This window comes from Rhinopithecus bieti, unplaced genomic scaffold (assembly GCF_001698545.2).
Source record: "Rhinopithecus bieti isolate Rb0 unplaced genomic scaffold, ASM169854v2 scaffold_11744, whole genome shotgun sequence".
Lineage (NCBI taxonomy): Eukaryota > Metazoa > Chordata > Mammalia > Primates > Cercopithecidae > Rhinopithecus > Rhinopithecus bieti.
The window spans coordinates 639,086-650,848 of record NW_016807094.1 but is presented as its reverse complement, the minus strand read 5'-3'; the positions used below and the strand labels follow the sequence as shown (position 1 = coordinate 650,848).

The 11,763-nt window shown below is 53.0% G+C and overlaps 1 protein-coding gene across 1 annotated transcript; it reads right to left on the bottom strand.

Annotated features, from left to right (window-relative positions):
• Positions 1-899: 899 nt before the first annotated feature.
• Positions 900-5,062, bottom strand: KRT36 (keratin 36). The gene is made up of 7 exons (XM_017880144.1): positions 4,155-5,062; positions 3,395-3,477; positions 2,997-3,153; positions 2,330-2,491; positions 2,105-2,230; positions 1,706-1,926; positions 900-1,336 (listed from the first exon to the last, which is right to left on the bottom strand). The coding sequence occupies exons 1-7, from the start codon at positions 4,611-4,613 to the stop codon at positions 1,141-1,143; spliced, it is 1,404 nt and encodes a 467-aa protein (XP_017735633.1). The 5' UTR covers positions 4,614-5,062; the 3' UTR covers positions 900-1,140.
• Between the last annotated feature and the right edge of the window lie 6,701 nt (positions 5,063-11,763).

The following is an 11,763-nucleotide window of genomic DNA, read 5'->3' as shown; positions in this document are numbered from 1 at the left end:
GGGTCAGAATAGCCGGGTGATAGGCAGGTCTCTGCCACTCACTGCTCTGTGGCCTGGGACAAGTCACTGCCCTCTCTGGGCCTGTTTTCTCAAGTGAAGACTGGAGCAGGGGGCAAAGGAACCAACCGTAAGGCCCTCAGACCTCTCCCAGGCCATGCTTCTCTGATCAGAGCGATGTCCAGGTCTGGCAAAGTCAGTCCCCACCCACAGACCTGCCTGACTCGGGTCTGCCAGTGGAATCCAGAGCTTTGAACTCTGCTCCACAGTGAAGTCTGGCTGTCCTCTCCTCCAACTCCATGTCTGAGCCCCTACTCCCACCCCACTATCCCTGACACCCTTCAGTTCAGCCCTGTGTGCCTTGTTGGTACATAGATTCACCTGCCCTCCACCTTCACCTCCCTGCTCTCCCTGACTGCCTGCCCCAGCGTGGCTGGCTCAGGCTGACTGCCTAGAGTTTGGCCCTCTCTGCTTGTTCCTGGGACCTCCTCTCCTGAACCATCCCCAGTATCAGGGAGCAGGGTGACAGGAGCCAGGCAAGAGAGGGGAAGCTGAAAGGAAAAGAGAGATAGCCACCGAATCCAGGTCGGGCTACAAAGGAGGACTGGCTGGGGAGCCTTTGCGTCTTCTGGGGTAGGCACCGTGAGTAGATGTCTAGTCACTGGTAGGGCCAAGCTGAGAGCTATGGCCAGCACCCATCCAGACTGGGTCAGTGTCTGTTCTCATTGGCCAAGTCCTTAGGCATCTTTGTTATTAAATACTTGAAATCACCCTGCCACCACCTTCCACTCAGAGCCCGAGAAGATAGACCTAAATGCAAACCCCACAACTATACTGCAGCCCCTGATCAAACACCCCCATGAACCATACGAGTACATGAGCATCAACAGAGTCAGCCAGGGTTGAGTTTGCTATGCCAGGAGAACATACTTTATTGGGTAAATGTCCAGGAAACCAGTTTTGCATGGCGTAAAAGCACAGTTAAGTCCAGAAACACAATAAGGGGAGTATTTTTAGTAGAAAAACCTGCTAAGCATAGGGGGACCCCTCTAGGGAAGGGCAGGGTCGTTAAGCAGCCAGAAGCCACAGGGGTGTCCTCCTTCCTGTGGTCGGGGCCCTGCCCTGGTGGACCAAAGTGGGCTGTCACAGCGGGCGGGACTGCACGTGCTCCCTGGAGGAGATGACTTTCCCGTCTCTGATCTCCTCGGTGATGGTGCGAATCTGAGTGCCAACCTGGGGAGCCGAGGTGCAGGGCACAGCAGGGGCACAGGGCACCGGGGGGACAGAAGGAACTCTAATAGCAGGCTTGCATGCCATGGCACAAGGTGGGGGAGGAAGCCTGAGGAAACAAAATCATGCACGGTGCATTTGGCATCGGAGTACTGGGCTGAGATTCGTGTTAAACAGATCTAGAGGATCAAGCGAGACAGGTGGCCTCAGACCATCTCAGTGCCCTGAATTTCCCAAGGGTGAGAAGACCGAGCTGCAGGAATTAAGAGCAGAAACTGCCAATCAGAAAAGATGGCGGAAAACACGCGGCGTGTGTTGGATTGGATTCTCCCGCTGCGCATGACCAACGCCTGGGACTAGATGGAGAATCTCAAGGGGCTTTGGTTTAGTCCCCTTCATCTGGGTGACAACCACTTCTGGATTTGACGCCCTCCACATGGCACTGAGGTTCAATCAAGCCCTCCCCCAGCTCACTCACTTGCAGTCCTCTCCCTCCAGCAGGCGGCGGTAGGTAGCGATCTCGCCCTCCAGCCGGGCCTTGACGTCCAGTAGCACCTGGTACTCCTGGTTCTGCCGCTCCAGGTCGCAGCGGATCTCAGACAGCTGGGCCTCCACGTTGCTGATCAGGCACTGCATCTGGGCCAGCTGGGAGCTGTAGCGGGCCTCAGTTTCCGCCAGGGTGGATTCCAAGGAATTCCTCTGCAATGGGAAAGAGGAAGAGCTGCCCATGGGGAGGAATCCCGTACCCCAGAAACCCACAGTCCTGGGCATCTGCCTGTGGCCTGTGATCACACCCCATGAGAGCCTGCAAGCTGAGGCTGATGAGTCGGGGACCTGTGGCAGGCCATGGCCAGCCACGCAGGCAGGGGCCACTCACCATGCTGTGCTGGGCCTGCAGCTCAATCTCCAGGGTGTTGACCGTGCGTCTCAGCTCGATGATCTCCGTCTGGCAGCACTGCAGCTGCTCCGAGCTGGACACCACCTGCTGGTTCAGCTCCTCGGTCTGAAACACATGCGAGGGCCCAGAGCATGATCAAACCAAGCTACTTCCAAGGGTAACCCCAGCCCAGGAGCCTGTGGTCCCAGCGCACCCCGGCCCCACCTGGGTGTTGAACCAGGCCTCCACATCTCTGCGGTTATTCTCCACCAGTGCCTCGTACTGGCATCTCATATCCTCCAGGATCTTGTTGAGATCCACTGGGGGAGCAGCGTCCACCTCCACATTCAGTCGATCCCCAAGTTGACAACGGAGCACACTGACTTCCTGCAGAGAGGAGGTAAGAGAGCATGAGGTTGGGAAAAGGATGCTGGATTGCAGGTTTCACTGACCTAAATTCAAACCCTCTTCCCTCAGTCACCAGCCGCATAGCATTAGACAGGATACTTAAATCTCTCTGATCCGTGGTCTCCCTGTCCGTGTTTACCTACCTCCTTCTGTGGGATATTTGTAAGATGATACAAACCCTAGGCAAATTAAATTGTTGTTATCAGGCACTAGAGCCCAAATAGAAATTTAGTATTATGGGCAAAAGTGTAGACCCTTTATGACCTTAGACAAGCAACTTAACCTCTTTGTGCCTAAGTTTTCTCATCTGTAAACTGGAGCCTGTAACACTTTATAATTCTTGGGATTATTGTAAGGATGAAATGAAATGAGAATGAAATGCGAGGGCTTTGTATAGTTCCTGCCACACAGTAAGCCCAAGGCCCAGCAGTGGCTCCCTAAGCTGGATGGGAAACAACGGGAGGTCACGTGGCACCAGCCTCACCTCCTCGTGGTTCTTCTTGAGGCACATCAGCTCCTCCTTCAGGGACTCCACCTGAGCCTCCAGGTCAGCCTTGCACAGGGTCAGCTCATCCAGGATCCTACGCAGGCCGTTGATGTCGGCCTCCACTAGCTGCCGCAGGGACAGCTCTGTCTCGTACCTGCACACACAGAACCCTGCCAAGTCTGCAGCAAAGGAAACCACACACCAGCAGGGCCCCCTGCCCTACTGTCCTGCTGCAGTGGCTGATGGTTCAGGAGCATGATGGTCCTTTTCCCTGAGGTCCGGGGCTCACGCCATATTTTCCCATCCAACCTTATTCTCGCTTCACCAGCTCCCAAAGGCAGGGGACAGAGGCAAGGAAGTGGCATGGCAAACCTTCCCTGATCTGGCCCACTCACTTGGTCCGGAAGTCGTCAGCGGCCAGCTTGGCATTATCAATCTGCAGGACCAGCCTGGCATTCTCAGACTTAGTCAGCAGGATCTGAGGAATGAGAGGTTTCCCATGAGCTACAGGCGGCCCAGCAGTGTAGGGGCAGGTAGGGGGATAGCTCAGCTCACAGAGGCCACGCTACTATGTACCACCAGCACCTTCAGCATTTCCAGCCATGAGCCACACCCCAGGTGTTAGGGGAGCATCCACCCCACAGGGGCATCCCAAGGATGTCAGTGGCCATCAGTCCTGGCATCTGTAGCCTTCAGTGGCACAGCGAGATACACCAGGGTGAGGCAGACCTGAGTTCAGGTTCTGCATCTAACACTCAGGCTGTGTGATCTTGAGCAAGTTGCTGAACCCCTAAAAATTCAACTTCCACATCTGTTAAATGGGTCCAGTAATACCAATCACTCCAAGATGAAGAATAAATAAGTCAGGGAATAGGAAAGTGTCAAGCACAGTGCTGTATCCAGTAGGGGCTTGGTACATCTTCCTTCCCTTCCTTCAGCAAGGGAACAGGGGTGAGGAATGGCTGGCAACAAGGTACAAGCAAAAGACCAGCAGAGAAGCCTGGGTCCCCCAGTAAACCAAAGTCCTAGAGAGAAAATTTGCCCTTCCAGGAGAATTCCCTAAAAGCTACTGTCCCATCTGGAAAGGCCCTGGAATGAGACAGACACCTCCTAAGAGTTGGGCTGCTCAGCTGGAGAGGGGCCGGTCTCCCTCACCTTCTGCTGGAAATCTTCAATGGTCTTGAAGTAGGACTGGTAGTCTGGGCAGATGTATGGGATCTGAGACTCGTACCACTCCCGGATGCGGTTCTCCAGCTCCGCGTTCTCCCGCTCCAGCTGACGCACCTTCTCCAGGTAGTTGGCCAGGCGGTCATTCAGGAACTGCATGGTCTCCTTCTCGCTGCCATTGAAGGAGCCCTCGCAGAACCAGCCCCCGCTCCCCACAAAGCCAGAGGAGTGGCACCCAGAAGACAGGTAAGAGCCAGGCAAGCAACTCCCAAGGCCAGAGAGGCCCGACCTAGCAGAAGAGATGTACCCCGCGGCACCGGCGAGACTGGGGACCCTGCAGGCGCCCACAGAGCGGATGTAAGACACCCGAGAGATGCCGCCTGCTGTGCCACAGAGGCCCTTGACAGACCCAGTGGAGAAGGTCGGGGTGCAGGTCTGGGTGGCCATGGTGCTAGTAGAGGAAAGTTGCAGCTTAGCAAGGAGCTCAGGTTCTCGACTCTCAAGGCCTCTGTGGAGCACTTATATACACTCTCCATGGGGTGTTGGCATGGTACACATCTCTTGCTCTTGGGAAAGCCTATTCCTATCCCGGAAAGCTAATCTCATTACAGTGTGATTTTTGCTACCCATCCAGAACCCCATGCCTTGTAAAAAAAAAAATCAAATTGTTGAATTTGGTTTGCTAAGTCAGGACTCTCCACTGTTGTCATTTCCTAGCAGAATATGAGTTTTATTGCCTCTTCAAAGAGTCTCTGCACCAGATCCCATAAATTGGGAGTGGCTGCACGAATGACATTTGGTTCCTGCTCTCTCCATCTCCCTTCCCCTGGGGAACCTCATCTGTCCCTTGTCACCCCCATCCACTGCTGCCATCCCTCATAGCTGCTCACCCCTGCCTGGGCTGCTGGGATTGTAAAAGGGAGCAAAGGAACTAAAATTCAGGGAGCACCTGTGATGTACCAGGCTCATTGTTACTTCATTACACCTCGTAACAATCCTAGGAGGTGGCTGATTTTATCTTCATTTTTACCAATGTGGAAACTGGGGCTCTGAATGGTTTGATAGCTTGCTCAGGGTGAACAGGAAGTGACTGGCAGAGCGTGGGTCTGAAACCAGGGCTGTCTAACACCAAATCCTACTTCCTTGCCCCACTGCTTCCCCACACAACTGGGGTCAAGTCTGGGTACCCAGAATTTAGGGACAAGAGACCTAGTTCAAATCCTGGCTCTGCTACTAATTTGCCCTGTGATACAGGGGACCACTTCCTCCCTGGGAACCTCAGTGTTTTCATCGGAACAGTAGAGATCGTCATTCTGTCCCACCTGCTTCACACAGATATGAGGAGGATCGAACAAGAAATGAAAGTGTTTTTCAATCCACTGGGTCCTGCAGAGGTGTTGGTTGGTTAGGTTAGGTTAGGTTAGGTTAGGTTAGGTTAGGTTAGGTTGACAGTCTTTGATGATGGTTTATGGCTGTGACCAGCAAAGGTTCATAAGTGTGAGCACTCACATGGCACTGCTGAGAATGGTCTGTCGGCCCACCGGGCACAGCAGGGCGGCGTGCCTCATAGCCAGTCCCTCAGTCAATGAACACATCATCACAGACTCTGGCTATTATGGAATCTGCGTGCTTGGATCACTGGACAGAGCTGGAGGGCAGTGTCCTTTGTGGCCGTCAGCTTTTTGAACCTCATGGGTAGAATCAGGACCCTAGAACAACCTGCTCTGACGCTCCTGGTCCCTTAACAGGTCACAGAAATGGCCAATGGCAGATTCTTTGGACAGAGGAGGAATACAAAGAAAAAAGCTAAATACTGCCAGATAGTTAAGCAAGCCGAGAGAGAAGAACCTGAGAATTAGGGACCAAAGATAAACCTGGGTCTTCCACCTTGAAACATGGACTTTCCCAAGGCTTGGGCAACCTGCTCACTCTGCTCCCACACATGCTTGGTTTGCAAAGCTGGCATTTATGGAAGCATTTATGTGCTTCTAAGGTTGTAATTTGCCAGCCTCTTAAAATATTTTATAAGCTTCTCTCTGAAATTATCCAGGGAGGATTGGCTGTGGTGAACACACCTCTCCCAGCAAGGTGGACACCTTGACAAGATGTCCAGGAGCAGCTGGCAGTGGGCCCCTGTGCAGCCCCTCTGGGAGCAAGAGCAGAGCATCAGCCCTCCAGAGCACCCGCTGCCCCAGCCATGGCTTCCTCACAGCCACCCAATCTCCCCAGTTCTCCTGGCAGGGCCTAGGACTGGATTGCCATGGAGTTTCCCTAACTCAGCCCTTTGCACCACGTCATTCTTTATTGTTTGAGGCTCTCCTGTGCATTGTAAAATGTTTGACAGTGTCCCTTGATTCTACCACCAGATGCCGGTAGCCACCCCCACCCTAGTGTTGACAACCAAAACTGTCTACAGACATTGCCAAACGTCCCCCAGGTTGGGGGTCAGCGGACAACACCACCCCCAGATGAGAACCACTGGACTATCAGGACCAAGACTGGGGCTCTGACCCAACCTCCCCTAAGCACCCCCCACTTCATTTTCTGGGACAACTAGTGTGGAGTCTGGCTGTCTCTGTTGGGCCCACCCAGGCAAGTCCTCAGTACACCCATGCCTCTGTTTACCTTATTTGTGCCTCACCAAGCCCTTTGCACAGCTCTTCTCTGTTCGAGAGCTCTGGCTGATACGCATCTGAAGTTAATATTCTCATTTTCTTTTTGGTTTTAACCCCTGTACTGTATGATCCATATCTAAGGCTGATTCTAGGTTTCTCTCAGGACAACTGAATAAGCAAGGAGTCCACTGATCTGAATGTCCAGACGTCCTCATCATTCTCACCTGAGCATCAAGGGGGCCGCTGTGGACGAGAGAGGTGCCTCTAGGGTTGTGGGGAGAGGAATGTACCTTCCCTGGAGCAGGGGACCAGCTTGTCAAAGGAGAAAGTCTTTCAGCTGCCCTCAGTGTCCTGCTTTTTTTCCTTACTGCTGACTGCACAGCCAACCCCCTCCACACACAAGAGAAGGGCCCTGAGCCTGGATTCAGCGAGAACTAAGTTCAAGCTGCTCCATCCCTCTAAACCTCAGCTTTCACAATATGTCTGTGGAGGTCATAACACCACAATCACGGGATTATGAGAACTACATCCAAAGGGGCTTGATAAACAGGAAGTCATTTCACAGATTTAAGAGACCGAACCTGCTCTTAGTACCAATATAGTCAGAACCCCAGTCCAGTGCTGTTTCCAGGGCACAAACCACTTGCCCTGTTTAATGGAATACTAATTCAGAGGCCTAACCCAGCTGTCTGAGAAAAGACAGCTGCTCAAAGAGCATGGTCTGGGATTGTGTCCAAAGCTGCAGCAGTCCCCTCAGCTAGGAGTCTCCATCTGGCCTCTGACCCTTACTCTAGAAGCTTCCAAAAGCTCTCACCCCACCTGCAGGCTGCAGTGCTGACAGGACGCCCTGTCCACCATGATCCCAGCTTGGGGCCAGGGGGAAGAAGGGGAATGCTGCCATAGGAACAGAAAGAGTCCTGGTCTTTCCCCAAGCCCATCTTCAAAGGCCACCAAGTTCAACATCAACTCCTGAGTTTCTGGCCCCTCCTTTGGCAGAAAGAAGTCTGCACCCTGAAATGAACTTCAATCTGAAAACCAAGGTTCTCCATGGGCAAAGACCCAAAATATCAAGCCCAAGTCTCCTTCTGCCCAGCTCTGAACAGTCCCTTCTGTGCCCAAGGCATTGCTGTCACAGTGTGCCCAAGGAGGGAGTGAGTTCTTCAAGCAGAGTATCTCCTTTTATGCTTCTCTGGGCTTTGGTCAGAACATGCTGGTCACTACCACCCAAAGGCCCCAAAGATAGTGAAGGAAACAAACCAGACAGCAGCCTCTGAGGTAGCCAGGCCAACCAGAAATGGGTACCGACAAGAATAAGATCTCTGCAGAAGGCCGATGGTTGTCTCTGTTAGAGCAGCCTGCTGGTTTCAGCTCCATCTTTCTGGTTTTCTCCTACTGCCTCTTCCACCCTTAAGGTCCATACACCCAGATCCTACAGAATTTCCCACCAGAAGAGGCACCTAAAAGGTGTTCATTCCATGTTTTAACCTCTTCAGATTCACCCAGCACCCAGCGGTCACCCAGGTCCCTGGCAGACCCACAACTCATCCTCATTTCCTCCACACAACTGAATTTTCCTTGGAACAAAGAATACATTCAAGTGACAAAGCACCTGGGAGCCCTGTCCCCTCCCCTAAGACGCAGGGTTCTATATATTCTATGTCAAATAACCCCATCAACATTTCATGCCAAATCCACTGTCAGCTTAGGTTAGATTCTAGCGCAGACATGCAACAACAGGTACACAAAGTTGAAGAAAGCCTTACAGAAGGGGGAAACCCTACAATTAAGACCTTTCTAGCCACCAATGTAATTTTTCCAAAAACTCCAGGAAAAGTCTTGTTTATTCAGTTTTGATGGTAGAAAACTAAGGGCCATTCACAGACCTGATAAAGAGAGCGTTGCCAGATTTAGCAAATTTTTTTAATGTGGTATTAGGAGCACACTTATAGAGTGTGTGTGTGTGTTGTTGTTGTTGTTATTGTTGTTGTTTACCTGCAATTCTGATCTAACTGGGTATCCAGTGTCTGAAACCCTCAGTAAGGAAACATTGCTGGTTGAGAGGCTTGGCCAAACAAAAGGAGCTGTTCCTTCCCTCCTTCCCTCGTGGCCTGTCACCATGGCTGGCTGTTTTCAGGGTCAGGCATAGAGGGCTTCCCTTGGAGAATCATGCCTTCCTGTCCTGTCACACTCTGCTCTCAGCGGCTGTCATTCTTGCCCTCCCAAGTCCAAGCAGTACTTGGAGATGCGGAGGCTGAATTATCCTGCCTCCCATCCTGGCCACCTCAGTGACATTCCACCCTGATGGCAGCTGCCTTCAGCAGGATGACTCAGACCTTCCTGGACAAGATTTGGCAAGTCTCTCTCTGCTCCATTTCCCACCCCAAAGCCTGTGCCCCAAATGTCTGCCTGCCCACTGCTATCACCCAGCCTCACCAGGCTCAAGATTATCTGAACATGCACTCAGTAGTGAAGGAGGTCCCCTCCACTGCCTGGCTGCCCTTCCACAGCGTTGGTCCTGGTCCTGAGTGGTGGCTCCTCCTGAGACGCTAGGGCCCTACGAGGAGCATGGGTCCAGCTTCCCAACCTACTGTTCCTGGCCTGGTCCTATGCCCCCATCAGGCCTTGACCTTCATCAGGCCTTCAAAGTCCTACTTGGCAAGGCTCAGAGTTACTCTAGAAATCTCTTCTCCCCCAAAATACAAAAGTATTTTCTCTCCCCCTGGGGTGTGGTTTTTGTGCTTGCCCAGGACTTCAAGGTTCTGCTCCAAGCTGCTTTTGCTGTGGTAGATACCCAGAGAGCCACCCTCACCCCAGCCTTAAGCCATACCTCTCTGGTCCTCTTGTGGCCAGGCTCAGCCTTCCACATCTCAGGGCCCACCGCCTTCTCCCCTGGGGCCAGCTCTCCCTGCACAGCTGCACTGGCTGCCAGCTCCCATCTGGAAGAGTCCACAGTCTCCTGCTCAAACCCACTGAGTCCCTAACTCCCCCACCCCACTTTTATGGTTGGAGCATTTCGGAGCGTCCTTTCTCTCCCTGGTGTGCTTGGAGAAGCTGTGATTGTGGGAGATGCACGGCCAGGCCCACTGGGAGAAAAGAGCTGGTACCTCAGTGTCTAGCGTCCCCTTGATTCAAGTATCACTTAGCTGAACCATAAAGTGAATTTTCCAAACACCCTGTTTGATTGGACTTGTAGTCTACATTTACAGGGACCAGCATGCAATTGATTTGACTCTCTTCCTACTAACAAAAGCGTGTCTACAAACCAGACTGCGGGCTCCGGACTGTAATTTACCATGCCTGACACTGTGGATTTTACTTTCAAACCGGTCTGAGATCCTTGGATGAAAGAAGCCACAGTCATTATGACTGTTCATAAAAAGGGATACCAGTTCTTGGCCAAGTCCCCCAAATACCCACCCTCAACAGGTGCCTGTGCAAGTCTCAGCAACACCTGCTATCTGCTTATTTTCTCTCAAACTCTGCAAGAGGATGGAGGGTGTGAAGTGTGTCCAGCTCTTTCGGAGCCCCCAAAGGAGCTGCTCAAAGGGACACGAACCACATATTCTGCTTCGCTCCAGCTACCAACAGTCCCAGGGACACCATCCAAAAGAGGGCAGGTCCCTGGGCAGCCCCTCAGACGCCCTGACCCAGGCAGGGAGGAAGGAAGGGCCCCCACAGCTGAATAAGAAAAGCTGGAAGTGGCCAGGCGCAGTGGCTCACGTCTGTAATCCCAGCAGTCTGAGAGGCCGAGGCAGGTGGATCACCTGAGGTTAGGAGTTTGAGACCAGCCTGGCCAACATGGTGAAACCCTGTTTCTAGTAAAAATACAAAAATTAGCTGAGCATGGTGGCGCATGTCTGTAATCCCAGCTACTTGGGAGGCTGAGGCAGGAGAATTGCTTGAATCCAGGAGGCAGAGGTTGCAGTGAGCAGAGATCATGCCACTGTACTCCAGCCTGGGTGACAGAGCAAAACTCCATCTCAAAAAAAAAAAAAATAAACGCTGGAAAAGTCCATCACACCCATCACCCTGCACCCCCTGCTATGACTTTGCTTCCTAATCCTCCCCTAGGGCTCCCCTTGGCTGGGACTCAGGATGTACTATGGATCCTCAAAGCTATCACCCAACACAGAGGGGGAATAGGCACCAAGGGGGTCTCAGGCCTAGAACGTGCCTTCAACCACAGCCTGCTTGTCAAGGGCCCAGCTGGGGCCCCATGTTGAGACCAGGCCCGGCCAGGACTGGGTCTAGGGGCCAGCCCCTCCACCCTGTGTCCCAGCACGTGGCCATCGAGGCACTGCCCTACTTTCTGGGGTGAGCCTGCCCTCTGCAGGGCCTGGGCAGGATAGCCACCGCATTGAGGAGGGCAGCAACCTGGCTCATTCCCCAGGGTGGAGCCTGGAAGAGAGGGAGGTGCCTGCTGCTCAGAGTGAGGAGGAAGTGGCTGAAGTGCCAGGAGTCACAGGACAGCGCCATGTCTCTCCACCTGTGTGGGCCACCCACTGCCCTCCTCCCTCCAGAGCCTGACCTGGCTCTGAGGCGCCAAGACACCCCAGGAATATCGCAGGCTTGATTCCTTCATCCCCTAGGCTTTGGGATCTGGGAGAGAGCCTCGCTTATCCCCCAGATTCCTGGAGCTGAATGCTTGACCCTTGGCCAAGGACCAGCCCCAGTCTTGGAAAGCACATTGGAACCACAGGTCCCAGCTCTCCCGCTGGGCAGGTCTTTGACCCTGTCCAGACCTCAGTCTTTCCATGTGTAAAATGGGCACAGCTGCGCCAATTCATGGGATTGCTGTAAAGATGAAATGAAAGAAAGGATGAGAATAAAGAATATGCTACTGTGTCCCCCTTTCCGTTATCTCTTTCATTCCGACATCTCTTGTGCTGACATGGCCTCATTCACAAACAATCATTGGCATGGAGATTAGCCAGATGCCACTGCAAAGGGGCTGTTTCCTCATAGCCACAGCACTGGGAAGC